This window comes from Sphaeramia orbicularis, chromosome 15 (assembly GCF_902148855.1).
Source record: "Sphaeramia orbicularis chromosome 15, fSphaOr1.1, whole genome shotgun sequence".
Lineage (NCBI taxonomy): Eukaryota > Metazoa > Chordata > Actinopteri > Kurtiformes > Apogonidae > Sphaeramia > Sphaeramia orbicularis.
Genome location: NC_043971.1, coordinates 20,750,476 through 20,777,523, shown reverse-complemented (window position 1 = coordinate 20,777,523; position 27,048 = coordinate 20,750,476). Strand labels below are relative to the sequence as shown.

General features: G+C 37.5%; 3 protein-coding genes across 3 annotated transcripts in view; all 3 read left to right on the top strand.

Moving 5' to 3' along the window:
* The window catches only part of dst (dystonin), a 172,158-nt gene that overhangs the window by 65,793 nt on the left and 79,317 nt on the right, over positions 1–27,048 (top strand). The window contains 25 exon segments of the mRNA XM_030155752.1: positions 112–189; positions 281–442; positions 636–740; positions 966–1,061; positions 1,152–1,277; positions 2,143–2,295; positions 2,387–2,541; positions 2,676–2,802; positions 3,719–3,902; positions 5,373–5,530; positions 5,625–5,800; positions 5,916–6,054; positions 7,002–7,195; positions 7,296–7,458; positions 7,553–7,636; positions 8,680–8,787; positions 8,879–8,977; positions 16,370–16,525; positions 18,958–19,046; positions 19,136–19,244; positions 19,840–23,871; positions 24,019–24,165; positions 24,967–25,182; positions 25,272–25,415; positions 25,506–25,742. Of these exon segments, the coding sequence (XP_030011612.1) occupies positions 112–189; positions 281–442; positions 636–740; positions 966–1,061; positions 1,152–1,277; positions 2,143–2,295; positions 2,387–2,541; positions 2,676–2,802; positions 3,719–3,902; positions 5,373–5,530; positions 5,625–5,800; positions 5,916–6,054; positions 7,002–7,195; positions 7,296–7,458; positions 7,553–7,636; positions 8,680–8,787; positions 8,879–8,977; positions 16,370–16,525; positions 18,958–19,046; positions 19,136–19,244; positions 19,840–23,871; positions 24,019–24,165; positions 24,967–25,182; positions 25,272–25,415; positions 25,506–25,742 (7,437 nt within the window).
* On the top strand, positions 9,851–12,791 carry LOC115434073 (myosin heavy chain, striated muscle-like). Its single transcript, XM_030155750.1, has one exon. The coding sequence runs from the start codon at positions 10,388–10,390 to the stop codon at positions 12,521–12,523; it is 2,136 nt and encodes a 711-aa protein (XP_030011610.1). The 5' UTR covers positions 9,851–10,387; the 3' UTR covers positions 12,524–12,791.
* LOC115434074 (plectin-like) lies at positions 12,855–16,361 on the top strand. The gene is made up of 2 exons (XM_030155751.1): positions 12,855–13,152; positions 14,239–16,361. Exon 2 carries the CDS (start codon positions 14,395–14,397, stop codon positions 15,058–15,060), a length of 666 nt encoding a protein of 221 aa, XP_030011611.1. The 5' UTR covers positions 12,855–13,152; positions 14,239–14,394; the 3' UTR covers positions 15,061–16,361.

Here is a 27,048-nt window from a genome sequence, read left to right as displayed (position 1 = left end):
ATTTTTGCAGTATATATATATGCACATACCTAAATGTCACTTTTAATGCTGCTGCACTTAGTTGACATAATGCACATCATTATATTAAAATTAGATTTTTTTTTTTCATAGATTCAGATGACCTTACCGCTGAAAATGACTTATTCAGAGAAACAAAACAGACTAGAAAAGCAGTACGACAGACTATTGGTAAGTGGTCTACTGAATATAACAATCATATACAATTTGTCTTGGTATATTGCTCATAATTAACCGTATATTTGTGTTTCGTCATCTTCAGAGCTGCTCCAGAGATCGCCAGAGTCACCTCGAAAGTCTGCACGATTTTGTCTCGCAAGCAACTCAGGAGCTAATCTGGCTGAACGAGAAAGAAGAAGAGGAGGTCGCTTTTGACTGGAGTGATCGCAACAGCCATATCTCCAAGAAAAGGGACTACCATGCTGTGAGTCATGTTCCCATTTAAGCTTTTTTATCTTATTATGATTTGAGGATGGTGTCACGTTGGCATGTTGTTAGTAGCTTCACAATCAGACCTTTGAAGCACAGCACATTGTGTGACGGGACTGGGTTACTGATGTTTTGCCATGTTTCAGTGGTTCGGTGCCAGACGAGCTTAACACAATGTCATTAAACAGGATCTAATGAGGGAGCTGGAAGAAAAGGAGGTGGTGATCAAGTCGGTGCAGGACAAGGCAGAACGTCTTCTGCTCAAGAACCACCCCGCCCGATTAACGATTGAAGTAAGACCTGACACTACACCGAGATTTGTGGTCACCGTGAAATACGCTTGATCCTGATTTTTGGATTAGCAGCGTCTCCACCCTGCATACAGATGTCACAGTGATTTAAAGACTGTGGAGTCATGTTACAAAGGCTTGGCCACTTCACTCCAGACTAATAAGCTTGGGATTTTTCCAGATGCATTGTTTTTTTTAATATCTGTATTGTGTTGTTTTCCCATTCAGGCATACAAAGCTGCCATGCAGACTCAGTGGAGCTGGATTCTGCAGCTCTGCTCCTGCGTGGAGAAACATTTGAAGGAAAATGCTGTTTACTTTGAGGTGAATAGCTGCTTATCTTTTCAGTCAATACAGAAGAGGTGCATTGCATTGATGGTGCATGGCTAATAGTTATTGTCTTCCTTTCTGCAGTTTTTCAGTGACGCCAAAGAGTCTGTGGACTACCTTAAGGGTCTGCAAGATGCCATTCAAAGAAAATACAGCTGTGATAGATCAAGCAGCCTTCACAGACTAGAAGATCTCATTCAGGAGTCTATGGTAAACTGTGGAAACACATTAGAGAATACAGAGGTATTTGGGTGCTTCTGTGAAACTGGGACCTAAAAAAAAGGACATGGGTGGCTAAAAATTCAATCCAGATATAGACTAATGTTATGAAGAACTTTGGAAGCACTTTGGGTCTATTTTAAAACTAAATATTTATTGAGTTAAAAGAGAAACTATTTTTCAGAGAAAACATGTTTTTATATTTTTTTAAATATTATTTTTCATACAAAAATTCACATGTAACACAGTAAAAAGGACACAAAAATTAATCAAATGAATCTTAACTAAATATGCAAGGCAGAGTGTTTCACAAAAATGACAGCTGTTGCAAAATCACTCCCGATTTATTTATGTTTAAATGGGCAGGTTCCGCGTGTAACACGAGTGGGCGCGATGGGTTACACACGAAACCTGGAATGAGACTGCTGGTTCATGAAAAACCTGCATGTCTGGATTACAAAAACCACTTGGATCGTCAAATTTAACACAGTGTCTTTATTTATAGCGGTATATAAGACCATTTACAGCCATGTTTTCCAGATCAAATGCACTGACACCTAGGTAGCTTTTCCTGTCACAATTTTGGTCCTATTATTGGCCCCAATATTTGACTAAAAACTCATTGATTTTCGGATGGCTCAGAGCAAGAGTATAATATTTTTTGCATTTATCTGAGGTCATCATTAGGTACATCCTGGGGGGAAATACGTCCAAATTTCTCTTTTATTATTGGGTCTAAAAAAGCTGGTAAAATGCCAAGTACCAAAATGAACCCAGTTTCATAGAAGCACCCATTTGCCAATAATATGCACTAAAACAACAACATTATATCTGTCTGTGTTTGCTGTATTCCTAGGATGAGAAAGAGCAGCTCCTTCAGTACCGCAGTACTGTAGCAGGGCTGGTGGGCAGGGCTAAAAATATAGTCCAGCTCAAGCCCAGAAACCCTGACAGCTCTATGAGATCCTCCATCCCTGTGAAAGCCATCTGTGATTACCGGCAAATAGAGGTATTGTCCTCATACCGCACTGCGCTACCTACACCTCAAGTTCATCACTAAATACTAATTCTATGCTGTGTTAATATCATAACTCTTTCAGATCACCATATATAAGGATGATGAGTGCGTACTGGCCAGTAACTCTCACCGGGCCAAGTGGAAAGTCATCAACCCAGCAGGGAACGAGGCCATGGTGCCCTCTGTGTGTTTCACTGTACCGCCACCCAACAAAGAAGCAGTCGATATGGCCACAAAGTGAGATGCTTGGTTTATATTTTTTGGCTGGGTTTACTTACATTGCACTTAGAATGAAAAACAAACTTACTCAAGTATCAAGAAACTGATCTGCCCGGTGGAATAAGTTTGTAATATTTCTTGTTTTTCTGCAGGACTGAGCAGTTGTACCAGAACGTCCTGGCTCTGTGGCATCACTCCCACATCAACATGAGGAGTGTGGTGTCCTGGCATCATCTCATGGCCGATATACGAGCCATCCACAACTGGAATGTGGCCTCGGTATGCTTTAATTCACAGGTGTCAAACGTGCGGCCCAGGGGCCAAAATCTGGCCCGCCAAAGGTTCCATTCCGGCCTGTGGGAAGAAAGTGAAAAGATTAACCTTAACAGTCAAGGTTGTCCAAATCATTTTGGTTCAGGTTCCACATACAGACCAATGTGATCTACAGTAAGAATAACAACACAATAACCCATAAATAATGTCTACTACAAATTTTCTTTGTGAAAAATTATGTGGAAAAAATTTAAGTGAAAAAAATAACATAACACTGTGAAAATATTTACATTTACAAAACTATTCTTTCACAATAAAATGCAAATAAATATGTAAATAAAAACAAAGATGAACAACCCGAAATGTGCAATTTTAGCAATATTCTGCCTGTTACTAAATGTTTTGTGCATTAATGGATCCACTGTGATCTGTAGTTGTGTTAATAAGAGATGAAATATTGTAGAAATTGTTCAAATTTTAGTTCCAAACTCCAAAGTTTTAACAATATTATGCCTGTTACGAAATGTTTATGTAACATTGTGTGTAATGTACATGTATAAATAATAAGTCGAGGCATAATATTGTTAAAATTGCCCTAATTTTTCAAATGAAATTTCTGTTTTTTCAGGTTATTCACATCTTTTTTGTAAAATGTAAATATTTTCATCATTTAATTGGGTTTTTTTTTGTACTAAAACAAAAAGAAAAACTTGGATTTGTCATTATTTATAAGTTATTAAGTCATTATTTTACTGGTCTGGCCCATTTGCGATCAAATTGGGCTAAGTATGGCCCCTGAACCCAAATGAGTTTGACACCCCTGCTTTAATTACACTGTTTTCATCTTTATACTAACATAATTCTGTAGCTTTTGTCATAATTCTGTAGAAAATGTTATTTAAAATGGGCTGTTTCGTTGCAGATAAAGACCATGTTACCAGGAGAGCATCAGCAGGTGTTGAACAACCTACAGTCCCACTTCGATGAGTTCCTGGAAGACAGTAAAGAGTCAGAGGTGTTCACGGTAGCGGATTGCACCCAGTTAGAACGAGACGTCACAGCCTGTAAAGAATACTATGAGGAACTACTCAGATCTGCAGAAAGAGGCAAGGATTAGATTTTTCTCTGGTTCCTCCCACCGAGAACTGCTGGTGTACATTGAACAGAAAAGAAAACACATGGGTCCTTAAGCCTTTTGAGCTTTAAGTTAATGCCTTTGGGAATTATGGTGTTTTTTAATGATTATTAGCAGTTTCAAAAGAGGTGACTGGGTTTACTGTCAATGACATGGAACAAAATATTGGCAACTGGTCATGGGTGTGGTGGGGTGAGATGTCTGGATGAAAATTTGACTAGAATGACTGTGTTACCTTACACTGGGGCATGTACCATACATGCACAGTTCATTTACATACATGCAACTGCCCTTTTCTTTGTTTTTATCTTGAGTTTTAACCCCCTGCAGAACCTACTTAATACTGTCCAAGTTGCATTATTACACTCACATTGCATTAGAGCCTGCTTGCACTTATGATGTGATACTGATGCCACCTACTGGTACATTTGTGCTATGGTAACGGATAAGAAAATTACTGGGTGTTCTCAGGTCGACTCCAGTTTACATTTTTATCTTAATCTTTGGTTCGGTGCGTGTGTGCCTGAAGGCCTTTTTTTGGATAAAACTTTGTGTTCTCCTTTAATTTCTTTTTTTTTTTTCCATAATCTTTATTTAATCAACACCAAGTGACTTATTTACAATGATAAACAATATTTACATTAAGTCATCATAATGTGGGGAAAGGGAAGGGGTTGGGGGTTAGGATATATGGCATGTAATGTACAAAAGAAACAAAATATCTGACTGACCTGGTAGTATTTAAAGCAATGTCCTGTCTTGGTTGTGTAAATGTTTTGTGTGTGGTGAAGTGAAAGATAGTCATTTTTTGTGTTCTCCTTTAATTTCTAAACTTTTTGCTATTATGAAACATAATTTTAGATCTTTATAGCGTAATACAATGTACATCATAGTGACAAATAGTGAAAAAAAAATTCATGAGTATATGTATTCCTGTAGATATGTATTTTACCCCACGATAAGGTGTTCTGGTGAAAATTTTTTTAAAATGACCCTTGAAAATGCTTGAAAAGTGTTTGAATTTTACTTTGAAAAATGTATATTAACTGTTTTTATATCATGATAGTAATGTAGTGAAAGAACGCCAAGTGGCATCCCTTTTTTTGGATAATAACTTGGTGTTCTCCTTTAATTTCAAAACTTTTTGTTATTATGAAACATAATTTTAGATCTTTATAGCATAAGACAATCTACATCATAGTGATAAAAAGTAAAAAAAAAAAAAAAATCATGAGTATATGTATTCCTGTAGGTATGTATTTTACCCCATCGATAAGATGCTGTGCTGGAAAAATTTGAAAATGACACTTGAAATTGCTTGAAAAGTGCTTGAATTTGACCTTGAAAAATGTGTATGAACCCTGTTTATATCATGATAGAAATGTAGTGAAAAATAGTTTGAAATAATATTGAGTTCATATACCTTTTTCGCATTTTACAGAGGAACACGAGGAGTCGGTATACAATCATTACATCTCAGAAATTCGCAACTTCCGAATGCATTTGGAAGCTCATGAGGAACACCTAATCCGACAAATCCGTACACCTCTGGAGAGAGACGATCTGGAGCAGAGTCTACAGCGGATAGCAGAGCATGAGGTGCTCATTAGACTGTTATAAAATCTAATGTGTGATTTTTAACATACTGGAGTTAATGGTGTTTTAATTCTGTGTTTCTATTGATGTCTTGCAGAAGAAGACAGCTGAGATGAATAAACTGAAGGAAGACCTGGATGTGATGAAGGACAAGTGCGAACTGTTCCTCAGACAAGCTACAGGTTCATCTGTCCCGACCCTGTCCTCAGAACTTACTGTCCTTGTCCAGAGCATGAATCAAGTGTACTCCATGTCCTCCATCTACATGGACAAGTAAGATATGACTGTCATTATTACATGTAATCACAATCTGAGCTAAACTGGATTTATATTTGTAGCTGTGAAGAAAATGTAGGTAAAATGCAGGCATGTTTGCTTGTTTTTTCAGACTAAAAACAGTGAGTTTAGTGGTGAAGCACAGCCAGAGTGCAGAGGCCCTGGTTAAGGCCTACGAGTCCAAACTGTATGAGGAAGATGCAATGAACTCTGACCTCAAGTCCATTGAAGAAGTCATTTCTACGCTTAAGGTAAGGCGTGGTTCATATTTAGCATTACACTAACTGCAGAACAAGCCTTCAGAGATTTCAGCAGTACCGTTCTGCTTCAGGATGTGGATTTGATTTGTTGATTTATTGATTTATTTACACATACATAACATTGATCAAAGACATAATAAAACAGTAAAGGTGCAGGGAGAGGCAGAAAGCCTAAGATGGCTTGTTTTAAAGCCTCCACTTTATAAATACATAAACATAAAAGTTATGATACTTCCATAGTCCATACACATTCAGAATTTATTAAAAAAGAAAGAGAATATTAAAAAAATATATAATAATAATAATTATATATATATATATATATCAATGCGATATCATAATTGATTTCCTTAAATATTTCTTAACCCTTTATAGGGCACACATAGAAATACTCGGAAATTCAACATTTCAACGTTGACATGACAAGACCTTATTACTTTTGTGAAATTTTTCAAAATTTTTATTGTTATGTAGAAAATCAAGGTCAATGAAGTTACCATATTTGGTTCCTTACCATAAGTGGCAAAGAAAACAATCTAAGAAGTAAATATATAAAGAAAAACTCATGTAAGGTGAAAGGAACATGTATTTTAGAACGTTACAAATTACTTTTGGAACATTACATCAACATAAGTGCTGATACAGGCACCTGTCAACTTAAAAACAACTGTTATAAGGTTATAAAGTGACAAAAATCACTAATATTCATTATTTACAGCTTCAAAATGTCTATGAAGTCTCTGTATTATTGTATAGTGTTGTGAAAACCAACATGCTTGATCCCCCTGAGGCACAGGATTGGCCCCATATTTAATGTTTGTGGAAATGACAAAAAATAGTCACTTGCCCGATAAAGGGTTAAAAGATATTTCTGATTTCTAAGAGCATGGACAAATCTGGACTTGCATGTCGTCATTTATTACGACTCATCATTACAGCAATGGCGGACAGAGATCGATGAGAAGCAGGAGGTGTTCCACGATATGGAGGATGAGTTGCAGAAAGCACGAGTCATCAGCGACCGCATGTTTAAAGCCCATAATGAGCGGGACTTTGACCTAGACTGGCACAAAGAGAAAGCTGACCAGCTGAGTGAAAGATGGCATAACATTCACTCCCAGATTGACAGCAGGTTTGTGTTCCAGATTACGGAAAAAAAAAACCAAAAAAACATCTGTATGCAAATATTTCAAGTGTTCATTTTCCTCATTTTGGTTTTCATTTAATTTCAGACTTCGGGATTTGGATGGTATCAGCAAATCTCTAAAACACTACAGAGACTCTTATAGCAGCCTTGATGAATGGGTCAGAGAAATAGAAACTGCACAACTGAAGACCCAAGAAAACAAACCTGAAGACAGCAAAGCACTCGCTGAGCTGTTAAACAAACAGAAGGTAGGAGAAGAACAACAACTGAGATACTTTCTGCACACAAAGATAGACGGTAAATATTAGTCATGTATTTATTTAAAATATCTTTTTGTTTAAGGTCCTCGTTGCTGAAATCGAACAAAAACAGAGCAGAATTGATGAGTGTCAGAAATACTCAGAGCAGTACTCATCTGCTATAAAGGTAAGGTAATTTACACCAGCTTTCAGTGTAATATATGTCTTTACATTCTAGAGTTAGTGTTTATTATTCATGTAAAAATACTGTGTAATAACTTGCACATAAAGCTCTTTATTTATAGAACTTTTCAACATTTATGGAATTTTACTTTTCAAGTAACGTGTTCATAATACAAAGACTGACACCGGACATAAACAAACAGAACCCATAGGCAAAAAAAAAAAAGGCAATACAAACAAAACACACATAACAAGACAGTCAAGACAGTGCATTCTGGTACATTTAAGGAAAGAAAATAAATAAATAAGCAAACAGGTCAATCACAATATAAACAATTAAATATATTTACAATTCCAGGCCAGGTAACATATTCACATAGTGTATATCACATAGTGAGTTATTTAGGGTGTACCTAACTTTTCTAACTTAGTTTAGCTTAGTTATAGTTTTAGTTTAGTTTATTTATTGTGAATATGCAACAAAACCAAGCAATCCCACTTATTTACAAATGAAACAGATTATAAGAAAAAACAAACAAAAACAAAAACCTGTACATATACATGAAAACAAAGTATGACTTCATTTGCATATTTGAAAAGGAGTGGGAGGAAGTATAACTTATTTAATCCCACCCCTTCTCCACTAACAGTCTGTCATTTAGCTTCCTATCAGCATAATATATGAAAAATCAAGTCCCTTGGATCAGTTAACCTCACTATCACTAGCATGATGTCTCTGATCCATTGATCGTGTGTTGGAGGTGATGAGTCCTTCCATTTGTGTTGTATTGTACGGATCACTGTCATTTATTTATTAAGTGGGGACTGTGGATGAAAATTAGCACTGCTGCTAACTCTGGCATATTTACATGTTTACACTGAAATGGAATCTATAAATGTGTTCATTAATGTACATTGTCCCGCCTAAATAAAGATACATACATAAACAAAAGAAAAGTACACCTAGCTAGTAAAGATGAAAAGGCCACAACTTTTTGCAGGTTAACTGGAATGATTGAGTCATCTATGAAACTCGTTTTTTTTAAGGATTATGAGCTTCAGTTGATGACCTTCAGAGCCATGGTTGACTCCCAACACAAATCTCCTCTAAAGAAGCGGAGGATGCAGAGCTCTTCCGATGCCATCCAACAGGAGGTAACGCTATGGCTGCATTCCAGTAGCACAGTCTATAGTACATGTATGTGTAGTAGATACCCAAAGACATACTTTTTTCTGTACATTTCAGTTTATGGACCTCCGAACACGCTACACTGCACTTGTGACTCTCATGACACAGTACGTGAAGTTTGCCAGTGAAACATTAAAGAGAACAGAAGACGAGGAGGTAAGAGATTCATTTTCTTTTTTTTTTTTTTTTTTGGCATTTAGAAGTTATACACACATTGCACTGTTGTAGGAATGTGTGGCTGCTTAAACTTGGGAGATAAACTTTGATGCAGGTTTACTTTCTTGGCTTTGAATGGTTTCTGGGTCTGTTGTGTATAGGGATGTAACGATTACCGGTATAATGATAAACTGCGGTAAAATTGCAGACGGTTAGTATTACTGTTTAAATTCTAATTATCATGATAACCATGTTTGATTACCGCACTTTTCCGGAGAAAACGCCTATGTAAAGATATGTTTTTCTGTCAAATATTTGAGAATACTTTTAATTTATTACAATTTTAATTTTCTGTACCTAATATTTGGAACCAATATTCACTTTTCGTTAAACGCTAAAGGTTCGTTAAACATCTTTGTGTTATTTATGCAATAATATACATTTTTCAGATTGGATTTTATATTTTTTGTGTGTTTTCTGGTCTTTTAAGTTTTTATAGTAGGTTAAAGTGAAAAAAAATAGTAAACAGATGAAATAGATAAAGTTGTGCTGAAAAAAAACAAACAAACATGGGTATAGTAAACATTTGTTTATATAATATATAAAGGCAAAATCAAAAAGACTGAAAAATGGTTAAAATAGGCTCAGACCCCTAAGGGTTAATATGTGAATGTTTCTGCCAACAGAAAGTGCATTGTGCCTATTATTTGTTTTTTTGTTGTTGTTTTTTTTTCAAAATACAACTTGGTTAAATTATTTCAGTGTGTGTATTAGTACTTTTTGAACATTTTGAGCACAATTTCAACAATACCACGGTAATAATGATAACTGGGATTATTTTGGTCACAATAACCGTGATATGAAATTTTCATATCGTTACATCTCTAGTTGTGTATCAAAATATTTAGCTTAAATGCAATGTATTGTTGAAATCTTTATAACATACATCTATTCTGACAGCTGTAAACATGCTAAGTTCATTACCAATGGAGATATATTTTCATTGCTGAAAAAAGGACGTATGGAATGTATGGATATGGTGCATGTGAGCATATCCATTAGCTCCTGGTTACTGGTGACGGTGACTTGCCGGCCTATGAAAGCTTTTTATCCTTTGAGAAGCTTTCAGTGAGAAAATCCTCTACATGTGTTTATGTGTTTTCTCAGTACCATGACTTGGCTAGATCTGGTAAATTGTGATTGGTGTAGAAGCTTATCTTGCTGTTATATGTGGCAAATGTGATTTCCTTCTAACTGTCGCAAAAGCATGATTCACCTATGAAATAGTGCATTCCTGGGAGGTGGCTGCAAAAAATAGTGGTTTCTCATTTCCCAAATTCGTACAGTGGATGACTTATGTTTTTTTGCATTATAGAACAGAAAAAGTTTTGAAAAAGCAGAGAATGTAAAATGGACAGAGAAAATGGAGATTCAAAAAGCTGCAGGGAAATAGAGATTAATCAACTAATGGAACGGGTCCATGAACAGGAGACTTTGCTGGTCGCGAGACAAGAGCTGTTGGAAACGTTGGAAAGTGAAGTGGAGACACTGCAGAAGACAAACGGTGATCTAAACTTTCAGAAATCAAAGCTTGAACACGAGGTGAATCAGTATCGCAGTGAATTAGAAATAGCGATAAAAGAAAAAGCAGCTATTGATCAGGAATTGTATCACACACAGCAGTTAATTGAACAGTATGAAGCCAAGAGAAAGAAAATGGAAGAAGAGAAAGAAAGAGAGGCAGAGTTACAAAAAATCCAGGTGAATGCAAATGGTTTGGCTCATCAACCTTTAGCATCTGACATAGGGACAGATGAGAGTCAGGCCCGCATATCTGCAGTTAGAGAGGAGGAGTTAGATGCACTGCAGCAGAAACTTAGCATGACCCAGGAAAAAGCAGAAGCAGCTGAGAACAAAGCACACAGCTTTAAAAAACTGCTGGACGAAAGCAATAATATATTGCAGAAACTTCAGATGGAAACTGAAACTGAAAGAATCAGCATGAGACAGAAGTCAGAAGATCTCCAACAGCAAACACTGAACATGAGGAGAACCATCAGTGACCTTCAAGAGGAGATCAGGTCTCTCCAAAGAGTCAAGTCCTCACTGGAACAGAAAGCTTTTTTCCAAAACACTGAAGTTGAAGGCCTTAAAGAGCAGCTGAAGATCACACAGGGAGAACTTCAAAAGAAAAGCTCCATGGAGCAGGACAAGATGAACAAAATGAGCAACTTAGAAGAAGAGTTAGGCTCCAAAGAGGCGGTGATAGATCAGCTGAAGTTCAAATGTGATGAACTCAGGAGAAAAAATGTGTCTTCAGATAGTGATATGAGACATCTTCAGATCCAAGCTGAGTCCCTAGAAAAAGACAGGTTACTTTCTGAGCAAAAGATTATGTCTTTAAAGAACGAGATAGAGAGCTGGAAACAGCAGCTTCAGATGTCTAAGGAGGAAAGTATCTCAAATAAAAGGTCTGAGCAGGCATCCCAACTCAGATATAAAAATCTTGAAGCCGAGTTTCAGAAAAGTGAATTTGTGGCTTCTCAGTTGCAGAAGCAAGTAGACGAGTTAAAACAGATAAAGACGGAAATCGAAAACAACCTGAAGAATGTTAAAGCCGAACTCGATCAGGTGACTATGGAAAGTGACAGCAAGGATCAGCAAATTAAAATTTTTAAGTCTCAGGTGGAGGGCACAAAATCACAGTTTAGAATCATCGAGGAGGAGCTTAATAAGAAAGCACAGATTTACCACGAGCTTCAAATGAAACTCCAAGATTACAACGAAGAGGTGAAAGACATGACTGAACTGCAGCAGAAAAACCAAATGCTTAACATGAACGTCGCCAGTTATGAAAAACAAATAATGACCCTAAAGTCAGAGCTTAAGTCGTTGTTTGAGGAAAAGAATTTAGCAATCAGAAGATTCCACCTGCTAAATGCTGAAATTAATGATCTGAATATGACAGTGAAGAAAAAAAATGCAGAACTACAAAAAGAATCTGCTGAGAGTCAGAGACAGCTTGATAAAGTGAAGTCATTGGAAAGGGAATTTGTGAAATATAAGCACAGTGTTAGCTCAGATAAAGTAACAGAAAATCTAATGCAGGAGATGAATGTTCTTCAGAATGATAAGAAAGCAGCAGAGAAGAAAGCAGAAACCTTAAATTCTAAAGTTTCCGAATTAAGCTCATCTTTACAACGAGCCAAAGAGGAATTAACCAAAGAGACGGTAGAAAGAAAAGTCAAAGATTCGAAGATAATTCAGCTGGAGAATGAGCTTCAGAAAGCTAAAATCAACATGAAAGAAGAAACGTCTAGTTCTGATAAATCCAGATCGAATCTACAACATGAAAACACGCTCCTTAAGAGGGAGAAAGCAGACACGGAAAACAAAAATATCTCATTAGCGTCTGAAATTAAAATCTATAAAGACAAGCTTCAGCGTAGCCAAACAGAAGGAGAACAAAAGCAGAAAGAAATACTGTCCTTCAGTTACAGGTCCTGCAGATTGAAGAACAACTGGGCAACTGTAAGAAAATGCTAGAGGAGTTAAAAAGTAAGTTACAGCTTCAGAAAGAGGGTTATGAGCAGCAGTTGTCATTAATGCAGACTGAATAGAGAGGAAGTTGATATTAGTGCAATCTGAAATCAAGGGATTCTCACATGACGGAGAATTAGCAGAAACTTTCACACAAGTATTTCAATCGAGACAAAAAAGTGGAGTTAAGACAACAATCAGACCAGCAAACACAGATCAAAATAGACAAACTGCAGCAAGAAACAGCAAAGCTTAGTCAAAACGTATCCGAGCCAAAATCCCAAATCGTCCAGCTTGAGGAAGACAAACGTAATACAACTCAAAACTAAGCCAATACGATGAGCAGACGAGTAAGATGTTGACAGACGCTGAGTGGAAACTGACACTGAAGTGAAAACGAAGAAAAAACGATCAGGAGAAGGAGTCGTACGTCAAAGAGATTAAAGTCTTCAAGAAAAGCTTCTGACACTGGAGGCCAAGATGGAGAACGAAAACCAGAGGATGAGAACAGAACAGAAGACAACGAGGCCGCATCCCGAAGAGAGAAATAATAGTGACGAGGACTGTGGTGTCTTCAAATGAAGTCCAAAGTACAGCATAGAGGATGGGATTCTCAAAAATAAGTGTCCTCAGAGGTATGCATGAAGACAATTTAACTACAGCGCTCATATATTTACTTTACCCATAAAGACCCAGTGCTACTTTAGTGGCAATTCCCAAATGAATTTTTCTCTATATTTAACCTTTCTTATGTGATTTATCACCATTTATTGTAATATTATCCTCTTTATTTTGTGTTTTTCTCGTTAAAATCAGGTATTTTCCTATATTTAACTCATTAATTATATAGATGTTCACGTAGGCACAGATTCAAATTGAAGGTTATTATTTTAGAAATAGAGAAAACTGAAGACAAAGTGTTAGTCAAATCAGTCAAATCTATCATTAACTGAACATAAACCAAGCATTTCCATCCACTGTCACTGATCAAACTCCATGGGTTTTACTGGTGAATCAATGTGTAGAAGATGATGATATTTCCACGTTCACTACGGAGCCTCTGAACGTCCAAAAGGGTCATATCTGATGACCATGAAAAGATGATGAACTGCATTTTACACCAATTATTTACATGGATTGATAGGATTAATGGATCTCTATATTTAACCTTTCTTATGTGATTTATCACCATTTACTGTAATACTGTTCTCTTTATTTTGTGTTTTTCTAGTAAAAATCAAATATTTACTTGTATTTAATTCGCTTATTACGTAGGTGTTCATAAAGGCTCAGATTAAAATTGAGGATTAGTATTTAAAAATAAAGGAAATGATTTTTTTTTTCAGCAAAGATATAAATAACTGAACATAAACCAAGTGTCTTCATCCACCGTCACTGATCAAACTCTTTGGGTTTTACTATTGAATCACTACGGAGCCTCTGAACATCCAAATGGGTCATATCTGATGACCATGAAAAGATGACAAACTGCATTTTACAACAATTATTTACATGTATTGATAGAATTAGTGTATCAACAGGTTTTAAACATTTATATCAGTAGATGGTTTTGGTCGACAGTGGATGTTTGGGTCTTTATGGGTAAAGTATTCATTTATTTTATCAAAGCTTATTTCACTTATTTATATCTATTGTAATTATTGTATCAATGAACTCTAGTCAAAGTCATGTTTAACTTAGAAATGTTCTAATGTCTACAGATGGCAAAACTCAGACCAAAGAACACATTTTCGAAGGACTTACACAAGTGAAACAAGATAAAGACGTCATTCACAGTCAAGACCTTCATCATAACTCACCGACAGAACAAACATTAAAACTTACACTTATCAAAATACCGCCCTGCTGCAAAGAACATGCAGAACGTGACCTATGCAAACCAGCTCAAGTCTGACATGAGTGGACTAATGCAAAGTACAACAAAGCTCTTGGATGAGAAGAGTTTGAACAAGTACAAGAAGAGCCTTAAAGTAGTAGAGGAGTCATTTCCGTTCTACTCTGGAAAGTCTACTACTGTTGCTGGAATTTATGTGGAGTCAAGTAAGAAGAAAATATCCTTCCTGGAAGCTTCTGAAAAGGGCTTCCTAGCAAAGACGTATGCTCTTGAATTTCTGGAGGCTCAAGCTGCAACTGGAAGCCTCACAGATCTGGCAACAGGGCAGACAGTCTCAGTCCTCGAGGCTGTGGAGAGAGGGATCGTCGAACCAGGGCTGAAAGATAAACTGCTGCAGGCTGAGAAAGCTGTTAGCGGCTACGTCCACGCAGGCAAAAAGATGTCAGTGTTTCAGGCAATGCAGGAAAGGATTGTTGATAGATACACAGGGAAGAAGATCCTCGAGGTCCAGTTGTCCAGCGGAGGCATCATCAACCCAGAGTCCGGAGTCAGAGTTCCGGTCAGCGTCGCTATCGACAAAGATCTTGTGAACATGGAGACTTTGCAGAGTCTGTATGATCCCGTCAGCAACCACAAAGGTTTCCACAATCCGACAGCGGACAGAAAGTGTACTACTCTGAAATCCTGAAGGACATGCCTTTACGACATAGACGGCGGGGTTTTTCTGTTTCCGTTGGTGACCGACATCTAACCAATTCCTCCCCTATAAGTTCTCATAGAGTGTCGGTTGTTAGCAGCAATCGCGGCATCGAAATGTCAGTTACGAAGCATTCAAAGCGAAACACATTGACAAGGCCACGTATTTGATTTTGTCACAGCAGGAAAGTAAATGGCAGGAAAAGACCACAGTTTGACGCCAGTGGAAGCACACGTCATGTGATCACTGATGTTAGTAGTGGTAGAGAACTGGGTCTGGAATCAGCTGTGAGTCAGAGGTTTCTCGAAGTGTCAGAGTTTGAAGTTATCGTAGTGGGCTGCTTAGTATCTTTGAGACTGCAGACATCATATTTTCAAGAATGGTAGTGGTGGAGATGTAAACAGTCCTATTGCTGGGCTGTGGGACGTCACCCAGAGGAGGCGGATGTCCATTCTGCAGGGTTTTCAACAGGGCTACACCGATAGAAGCCACTGCATTGAGGCTGTTGGAGGCCCAGGCCTGCACCGGAGGTATTTGTGACCCCTCATCTGGAGAGAAAATTACACTCTCTGACGCTCTTAAAAAAGGTCTTGTAGATGAATCCTTGGCACAACAGCTACAACAGTTTGAGAAGGCCTTTTATGTATCGTCCACCCCAAAACTGCAAAGACTTTGTCAATTTCCCAGGGCCGTTCAGGAAAATCTCCTCCCGAAAGATGTTGGTTTTCGTTGTATCGAATTCCAGCTCTGACTGGAGGACTGATAAACCCCGAAACACATGAACAGAGTCTCTCTCGAGGAAGTCATGCATGACAAAGTCACGGCCCACTTTGCTCAAAGATGAGAAGTTCCAAACTAAAACCCTGACCTGTCCAAAGACCAAGAGAAGAATCACGTTCAGGGAGGCTCTTGAGAGAAGTGTGTATGATTGTCACACTGGGCTGAGACTCCTGGAGGCAACAAAAATTCACGGTTTTGGAGTCAAATCAACGTACCTTATGTTCGGGTTATATAAGCAGTAAACTTTTATAAACATACAGTGTGCTTATGTGTTGTATAAAACCTACAAATCCAGTATGCTTTTTCTGATTTTGTGTTTATCGGGACCTGCTAGTACATTTATTACGGGTGTTCATTGATGCCTTTTGTTTATTCATTTATATCATGGAGGCATGTGGTTGATTTTCAGTGTTTTATATTATAATTTTTGCTTTTATGATTCCATTTGCCAGTTGTTTTGTTAATGTGTGTTTTATCAAAGTTAACAATCTTGTCGAAAACCCTTCTGTTCTGCTTTTAGAGATCTGTTGATGAGGAGAAGCGAGAACATGGTGATAAAGTTAGCAAACTATTGCACTGGATGTCCAATGTCAAACAGAGTGTGAACAATGATGGAAATACTCTGAAAGATAGTAATGCCAACACAGACGCCTCTAATAAGCCCAGGTAATGATATGTAATGTCTGTGCTATGTTCTGTTTTACATGCTGCTGTGTATAACATCATGCTTTGCTTTATGCAGCCCTTTGTTGTCACCGTGTGGGATTTCTAATAAAAACACACTGTCTTCTGTCTGCTCCAAATCATCCATATATCATACACTTTTAAGAGATGATTGTCATTAATTTATCATACAGTTGCAGAAAAAATTATTAGACCATCAAAAGTCATCAAAAACAATGGTTATGCAATCAAGTGCTAACTCCTGTGTGTATCATGTGACTAAAACAGACAGAAAAGAAAACATGGAATGCCTAAAAGCACTGTTTTTATCAGTACAATGCCATAGATATTGATGTGATTTTGGTTATTATCAAGAAAACCACAGAAAAATGGCTAAATATCAGCTCTGAAATTAAACTCTTATGAGCTATTTTTGTTGTTTTCATTATATTTGTCCAAACAAATGTACCTTTAATTGTACCAGGCATTAAAATGAACAAGAAATTGAAGAAAACAAGGGTGGTATAATAATTTTTTCCCGTGACTGTATTATATAATAACACATCATAGCATCACATCCCCTGCTTATGTCTCTCATGAGTTATGCCAAATGTTGCACAAGCACTCATTTTTCAGTCCCATAAATTAGTTAAATATGAAAACACATTTCAGAATTTGAGTCCAAGTACATATGTTGAAACACAAGTTCATTAAAATCCAATCTAATTACTCTTGTGTCTCTAATATATAGTATATTTCAGGTAGCTTTGTTTTAGATATGTCCTGTTCACAGCTGTGTATTAAGTAGATTTATAGACAGTGTTGCACATTCATGGTCAGGTTGCAGGTTTGGTTAGGCTCACATTTTGATTTTGACTTAAACAGTACTGACTTGACCATAGAGTACACTACAAACAAAAGTTAAGGATATTTTTAATTTTTGGGCTGTTTTTTTTTCAGTTGGGATTCTTGCACCGCACTTTTTACTTTTTTGTGTGTAAATTGAATTGAAACACATTTTTTTAATGACCAGACATAGTTTTATTTACAAATGCAAAAATGACCAAAAAAAAGAAACATCCTTAACTTTTTGTTTGTAGTGTGTGTACATTAAAAGAATTACAGATCACTGTAACTTGTGATTATATCCCTTCTTAAACACATTCTATGAAATGATTTGGAGAAGAACGTATTTTATTACTCTATATATTTTAAGGCTATCTATGCTAATATTCAGCAAGCTGGGTTAGATAAATCAAGATGAGTCCAACCTAAGGCACTTTTTTAATGGCATTTACTCCACATTCTTCCTTCATACAGCTGTGTTTAACTCACCGCTGAAGTATTTTATCATCTTCATCTAAATTTATAATGCAAACTTCATAATGAGTACATTTTTGCAAAGACAAGGACACTGTTGTTTTCTCCCATCTCACTGAAATCATTAATAAGGGATTACTCTAGGGCAAGTATGTATGTGATAAATGTTTAGATCAACAGATGAAGTAACTCTAATGTACATACATTGGGCATGTGAGTTGTGCTCTAAGACACATTCATGACAACTATTCATAAACCTACTGTTATAACGTTGAGCTTAGCTTACATATATTTAGCATTGTAAGAAATACACTCAGCCCGTCAAATACATTTATGTAATCAATAGTCTTGTGCTTATCATTACAGTAAATAGGATATTATTCTTCATATTGCAACCTCGAATGAATGTGAACATTCAGTTTAATTTCAGTGCAATTATTTTTTCATGTACTGAACATTATGCGCACACACTTTGTAACTTAAATAACCACTCAGCTAATAAATTACATCAAAAAGTAACAAATCTAGAACTTTTTTTTTCCTGAATATATAAGTATTGCATATCATTATTATTATTAATGTTCAATTTCATGTTCAGCCATACTATTTTGTAAAATAATAGAGGGAAGAAGTGTATTTTTTTTAATATATACTTTGTGTTGTATGATTTGAGCAGTCATACAGTATTGTTGTGAAGTTATTAAATATTGTATTATAAATTATGCAGATTATCATTTAGATAGTTACTAAGTGTAATATACTTCAGTTTTCCTAATTTGTTTTCTATCATTTATTTACATTATTAGAACTCTAAACAGATGTTACTATATCATTAAGGAAGCAAAAGTAATGTGTTATGTTGTATAAATGTGAGATGGGGGTGGGATTTAGTAAGTTTTCTTCTTCTCACTCCTTTTTGAGCAGTTCATATCAAATTATTTTGTTATTGCTGGTGTACATGGCAATTGCTATTTTGTCTTGATCACCTTTGTTTATTGATGTATTTGCCCTGCCGTTAGTTCCTTGTACACAAAAGATGTTTGATTTTTTCTTCTGCTCAAAACAAATAAATGAATGAATGAAAAATTCTATTAAATATTCATGCTTCACTGTTTGATGTTCTAGGTGTCAGTCGAGGAAATGGTCACTAAAAAGGAACAGGTTGCAGAAGCACTGAGGGCCACGCAAACAATGCTGAACAAACACAGTGAGAAGTAAGTCAGCTCAATTCCGACCATTATGCAGCTTTTTTCAGTTCTACAGAGCTCATATGAAGCTTCATCCTTTGTGTTTTGTCTTGTAGAATGACAGAAGAGGAGCGGGAACAGGCCCAGGAGCAGCTGAAGGCGCTAAATCAGGCGTACAATGAACTTTCCCAGCACTGCTCAGAACAGACAACCTCTGCCGAAGAGGTTGGGCGCTGGAATATTTCTCCTGTATTGCATTTGTGTTCAGTGATGTGTTAGGAAAGAGTGCCACCTGACGTTCAGTTGCATGACTAACCTTTTTCCTCTTCCCCCTAGCAAACTGTGAGAAGTCTCTCTTGCATCACTCTTTTTATTCTCTTACACTGGATCATTAGAGCGTTCAAGTCAATCTGAGTATGCTGTAAACAAGCTTAGTCGCCCTTCTTGCTCTTCTCTGACACTTCACATTGTGCTTGAGGTTTTCAGTCCAAACAGATAACAGATATGTCACAGTTCTTCATATACGGTATGCCATGTGACTAACTACCCTCTTTTTGTAAGATGCAGTATATTGCACTCCCAGATGCATGATAGCTTTTAATGTTTTGTCCGTCATCCGTCTGCTGCAACCCTGATGCAGTCTTGCACTTGTGCGCAGGATGTTTTAACATGCTTGTGTTGCGGTGAGTAAAGATTTCATCATGTGTTTTTGACACTGCTTTTAAATGCAGATTTGACTCAGAAAACAGCTTCTAACTTCCAACGCTGAAATAAGTTTGTTTTCATTTTTCTAGGAACATAAATCCAATTATGATTTTAGTGGATTAGAACTGGGACCGTGGATGTCCTGAATGATCCAGCAACTGGTTTCACTTACCCAGAGTTCCAACCCATGACCTCTGACCTTTCTGACTCAGTTCTACGTGTGTATTTGGACGAGGATTATGATGATGATGATGATGATGACCAGGATCCTAAACAAGACCCCCTGTATAAATCTGCACTGAATATACAGCCAGAGCTGACTGATGCGAGCAAGTGCATTGAGAGTTCTCACGTCTCCTCGGTTCCTCTCCCCGAAATCGCAGAAGCTATGAGGGACTCCATGAGTGAAGACCTAGTCATTAAGGCAATAGAGGTTAAAGAAGTCAGTGATGGATTGAAGGTGTGTTACACAGGGGACACACTGACCCTTCAGAGGGCATTTGAGTGCGGTTTAATCCCTGCGTCTGTCTACGTAAAGGTTTTACAGAAACAAAAGACCTGTCAGGATTTGATAAATAATGGTGCTGCTGAAAATGTCCCTGTTCAGGACGCCGAACCGTGTGAGGTTAACAGACTGATATTAAAGTGCCTTCAAAGGAATAAATCACCGACATCAGGCAGGGATTTTCATATTCTGAAGTCTGTGTGCGAAGGTGTAAGTGATCAGAATGTGTCAAGGCTGTTAGCTGCTCAAATGGTTGGAGGTGACGCCAAAAAAGACCAGGATTTAAGTCGTGAAGGGGAGCTCCCGAATAAGGGTGTATTAAAGGTAGACGCAGCAGTTCAGTGTGATTTAATGAGCTCGAGCACCACACTCATTACACTTGGAAATCAGCAACACTTTATGGGACTTGTGTTGCCTCACTCTGGGGAAACTGTATCCACCTCATTTCAGTTTGAAAAAGAAATAATCACCAATAGGTTTAGCAGCAGACTTTTCACTAATCAAGATAAAATAGTGGCTTTTTACATTCCAGAAAGTTCAGAGGTAGTAGACATCACTTCAGCCATTGAAAAAGGTTTTATAGATATTTATACAGCAGAGGTTTTGAAAACTATAGAATTTCCAGATGAGTTTCCTGATGTCGATAAACTTAATGAAGAGTTTTCATCTTGGCTTACATATATAAAACTCATAGCTGACGGATGCCAGAATGCTGCAGATGGTTTACAAATCAAAAACCCTTCTCCCGCAGAGGCTAAGCAGCTATTCATCTCGTATCTAATGACGAACAGTTACATCGAACCAAAGTCAGGACAGAGGGTTTTAATACTGGATCGACAGATGACAAACATGATAAAAGTTTTCCTGGAGAATTCAACATTTTTGGAAAGCATTAAAAGCGATTTGAATTCGTTAACATTAGACATCGGTTATATTTCTGAAGAGGTATATTTAGAAATCAATGAGGATCCAGAAGAGTCGATGGAAAACGAGTCACAGTCGTTTGATTCCGAGGAGTTTGTTTCTTCTGCAAATGGAAAAATCACCTTTAATGAAAAAACATATGTAAATGACAGCTATCTTTATAAAAATCCTGACGAGGGATGTTTTAAAGATGATGACATGGTAATGGACGTAACAGATCCTGTTATGGCTGAAACAGGCGTCTTTCAAAGGAGCACAAATGGCACAAACTCAGCTGAATCTATGGAGAGAACTAGTTTGCAGATTGAGACTAGAAATACTGCAGGTTGTGATAATTTCCAAAGTTTTCAACAAATCTCAGTATGTTCTGTGAATGGTGCAAGCGCTGGCTCACCTTCAAGGATGATTGACTCTTATTCAGTACAAAACATCCATCAGACATCACCCTCTCTAAATGCTGATTCACTGTGCAGTGAATCAAGAAGTATTGATATCAGCCCCACTGAGTTTTTATGTTCTGAGGACAGTCAGGAGTGGGAAAGTGAGAGAGAAAATGGCATTTTTCTTTTGAAAGCACAAGATGAAGAAAGATGCATTTTGGATGTGACCACTGGTAGAAGTTATGACCTTCAAACAGCTCTGAGTGGAGGCCTATTAGAGGAACAGACCGTCCTGGAGCTGCTGCAGTTGGATGAAAAAATAGATGTCATATCAGATGAGGAAAGCATATTATCTTTTCCAAAAGAGAGATCCATTTTGTCTAAAGCTGATTTTGATGTAATGGAACAGCAGAGTTTGTCGACGTCCGGCTGTACACTCAGGATCAGTCAGTCGGGATTAGTCAGTGATGAATGCACTGAAAAGATCCTTAACTTTGACCCGAAAGCCGAAGAAAGCTACATCCACCTCGTCGATGTTGATCAGAATATGACTTTTATTGGTATGAATGAAACTGATGTGATGCAGCAGCCACAGGAGAGGAAGGTTGCAGTCGTGGTGCTTGATCTGACAGATGAGGAGGGTGATAAGAAAGTGGTAGAAAGTGAAAATGCAGTTGCAGCGGTAGACCGTGAGCCAAGAGGAAATGCAGCCGTGATAAGTAATAATCTATATCCAGCCCCTCCTTCGGGTAGCAGTCATGATCCTGGCTGCAAACAGATGACATCAGCCTCCGTGAGGAATCAGGTTACAGCACAGAGTGTTCATCACGTTGATAAATCATCTTTACCGGCTGAAAACAGTGACTCACAGCCTCTTCTCGATAGTCAGCTGATTGATGAAGCTCGTGTAGCCGGTGTTACAATAACCGTACAGTCACGTCCGTCAAGTTTGAGCGACAGTGATCCACAAAACCACTCTGAACATGTCACTTCTACTCATCAGTTTTATTCAACTGACAGCACACCCACTCACAATGATGTTTTAAGTGCTGATTTCCAAATGAGATATCTGACTGTTGTTCAGAGAGAGAGTGAATTAGACATGTCGTCATCAAACGGCTATGTGTTGTCTGAGTTAACCCGAAAAGGGAATGACACAAGCGATGTTACGTCACCTTCGGACTCGGAGCCAAATCCAAGCACAGATTGCACATTGTCTGGAGATTTGGATGAAAATGTAATTATGTCAGTTTCCAGGGGTAATGGTAACAATGACCAAAACATTACAGAAGATGGCAGCATAATCACATTACCTCAGCATGCAGTAGTTCGTTCAGAAAGTGGTTTTAGTGTTGAGTGTGAGCCCTCACGCTCTCAAAGTGGTCACAGTGAGAGCAAGAATGATGAGGAGAAATTACCTGAAATGATTATAAGTAATATCAGTCAACAGAAGAGCCATCACACTCTGTCTGACACTAGTGTTTCTCCAAATGAAGTTCAGACTGAGTTAAAGTTCACTTCTGCAGATAATGTTGAGTTAAATACAGGGATGATTTCCCCAGGGAGGCAACACAGAGACATAGTTAAAATCAGAACAGATCCTGATGTAACAAATGCTCATATAGAGAAAATAAGTAATCACCATAAAACAGATGTACATGGAAATGTCTGTCCTGATCCACAAGAATCTGATGTTCTACTGGATGTAAACAGATCAGGTGTGTGTTTTTCTGAGCATCATCTGTCAGACACTGATGTTGCCCCAGACGAAAGCATTGAACCTGATGTTGATTCGGTGAAGAAAGATGGAGATAAGCAAGGGGGAGTGATGACAGAGGGGGGTGATGTCAGGGATTTACAAGAGGCAAGAACTAAAGAAAATGAAAGAAGTACTTTCATGGCTCAGGATTGTCCACAAAGTGACTCTACCGATGAACACACACCTCATGGACCTTTAGAGACCAGTCATTCGGACTTTGCCATGGATTCTCACTGCACTCCGAGTTTGAACAATCAGGAAATTATAGGATTTCAGGAGGAAAAGACAGAACAGTCAGATAGTCCAAATATCCAGCTGCAACTGCTGCAGGTTCTTAAGAGTGTCTCCACAAGCCAAGACCTTTCAGTGCTTCAGGAAGTGATGGAGACCCTGAACAGTGCTCTGGGTGGTGATTCTCAGGAGGACAGGCGACATATGTTGGAGAGCATCAAGGAGGAGAGCTCAGAAGAAGAGGCTGAGGGGTCGGCAGAGGATGACATGGGTCATTCTACTGCGACCAGTCTTAAAAAAGCTCCTGAGGTCTCCACAAGCCCAGAGGTCTGCAGAGTTCAAAACAAGGTAGCCCTGCTTTCTTTTAAGATTTAGATTTAGATTTCCCATCATCATTTTTGATATAAACAACATCTGCTCTCATATTAGCCATACTGATTCAGAAAATAAATGAATTAATATCTCCGTGTTTGTTTTTTGCTTCCTATCCCACAGTTGTTCTCCATCCAGGATTACTTGGAGTGTGTTGGAAGACTACAGGATCACACCGATGTTTTAGATGATGTCAGGAAAGACCTTTTGAACCAGGCACCAACAGTCAGCAGCATGGAGGAACTGCAGACCCAAATAGAAGAATGTCAGGTTAGAAGTCACATAAATAGTAGATCATCTGTGGTGTCATATTTTATCACACAAAGCCATGAAATTCCTATCTATAACTTTTTAATATTGCATTCATCTACATCACAGGTATCAAACAGTGGCCAAAACCGGCCCGCCAAAGGTTCCAATCTGGCTTGCAAGATGAATTTACAAAGTGCAAAATGCAAAAATTACCCTGAAGACATTAACAGTCAAGGGCATCAAACTCAAAATTAATAACATAGTAACCTAGAAATAATAACTCCAAATTTTCTTCTTGGTTTAATGTGAGAAAATATGACATCATGCCTCTAAATAATGGCATCACCAATTTTTTCTCTTTGATTTATTGCAAAGAGCATTAAATTCTGATATCCTTTAACAATAAAATGTCAATAACCTGAACAAATATGAACAACCTGGAATGTCTAAAGAAAAATAAGTGCAATTTTAACAATATTCTGCCTGTTTTGTGCCTTGGTAGATCTGATCTATAATGCACATGTAGAAATCATAAGTTGAGGCATAATATTGATAAAACTGTACTTATTTTTCTTCAGAAATTTCACTTTTTCCAGTTATTCACATCTTTTTTGTTTTGGATAGAAATAGTTTCATCATTTAATGTTAATTTTGCACTAAAAAAATTGGATTTGTCATTATCTATAGGCTATTATGCTATTATTTGACTGGTCTCGCCCGCTGGTTTTAAAATTGGGCTGAATATGGCCCCTGAAAGAAAATGAGTTTGACACCCCTGATCTACATTATTTTCTGTCTGAATATGCCTGTCCTTTCTAGACTCTGAAGTCCCAGCTGTCAAGGTTGGCTGAAGTTCTGACAACAGATATGAAAAAAGCCAATCGCCTCTTACACTCTGCTATTGATGATATACCCGTACAAATCCGCCAAGATTTGGCCTCGACGTTCCTGGAGATAGAACCAAACTTTACTGCTGTTTATCAGATGTGTGCAGAAAGGAGTCATTTACTAAATGATGCAATGGAAGCAGGAAAGGTTTGTCATTTTTCATTTTAATGTTAATGTTAATTAAGCACAATGACATCCCAGAGGTTTAAGCATTAACACATGCAATGTAATTGCAGGAACATTTGGAATCAACGTACCAGAAGCATCTTAGTGATCTTGGAGAACTTACAGGCCTCATGCAGAATAACTCTGAAATGCTTGATGTGGATCTGAGTACATGTGATGTGGATGAACTGAAACGTTTGATTCAGCAGAACAAGGTATCTCATTCACAGTCTGCGGTTTACAGTACTTCATTTTCCACTAAGTGAATAAATCAAACCCTATATTTCTGTCTATTTTTGTTCCAGGACACAGAGAGCAATCTAGTGAAGGACGGCAGGCTCAAGTTAGAGGATGTCACATTTGATATCCAGTGTTTTATTTCAGAAAACACTCAGTTCTTGAGTCCAGCTAAGAGCAGCTACCTCCTCAAATCCCTCAGCTCCACTCAGCGAGCGTTCAGGGACCAGATGGAAAGACTCGCCACCCAGAGAACCTCCTTAGACGCCTTACTGGAAACCAGAGAGAGGGAGGAGAAGGAGAAGGTCTGCCTGTGGATGATAAAACAAGATATCAAGAATGTGTTTGGCTTGCTAAATGTGGGCAGCCACTGAGCATGCACATTATATTCAGATTATTTTAATCTATGTGGACATTTATTAACCCCTGAAGACCCAAATATACGCCAGTGACTGAAATGTTTAATAACTTTAGAACTGCTAGTCCTATCAATACATGTAAATAATTAGTGGAAAATACAGTTTGCCATCTTTTCATGGTCTTCAGATATGACCCATTAGGACAGTGATTCCCAACCTTTTTCGGCTTGTGACTCCATTTTAACATCACAAATATCTGGTGACCCCAGACATTCAAAACAGAGACTTTTTTTGTTTTTTTTTGCTAAAATTTATTTGTTTTTGATCATGTGATAGTTTGCTATACTATGTTGCAAATAAACGTTAACTTTAGATGACATTTAGTCTATATAATGTATATTATTATGGACAGAGGCAGAAAAGCCAGGTGTAGATTACTGCACAAAGTGCGAATTTTATTTTCCTTGGTCAGGATATGTACAGTCCGTCCAGCTTGGATCTACAAGGATGACAATTAATACTGAACAAACAACTCAAACTATGAATTATGAAAGAGCTGCAGCATCTGAAACCGACCACAATGAACATTTGAGAGATAAACAGTACCATAATGCTTCAGTTTCAGCTTCAGAGTTTGTCATGTCTTTTATATATTGTGATTGTCTCTCTCAAGTCACCATATATTTTTTATTAGTAATTTTTTTTTTCATTTTATTTATATCAATTCCTAGAAATTTCAGGCGACCCCATTTAAATTCCAGGTGACCCCATGTGGGGTCCCGACCCCAGGGTTGAAAAACATTGCATTAGGATGTTCAGAGACTCTGTAGTGAACGTGGAAACATCATCTTCAACATTGATTCATCAGTAAAACCCATGGAGTTGGATCAATGACAGTGGGTAGATACACTTGGTTTATGTTCAGTTAATGATATATTTGACTGAAAAAGTCACTTTTTCCACAAGTTTTTTCTGTTTTTGATGTTATAACCCTCAAATGTAATCTCAGCATGATGATTAAAGCACATGATTAGTAAAGTAAATATAGGAAAATACTTGATTTTCACTGAAAAAACTACAAAATGGGGAGGATAATATTCTGATAAAGGCTGATGGATCACTTAAGAAAGGAAAAATTAATTTGGGAACTAACACAAAAGTAGCACTGGGTCTTTATGGGTTAATATCAGAACAAGAACAATTAAATAGTTTCATTTTTGTGAAGATTATGTGTTTTCCAAAGTATCACATC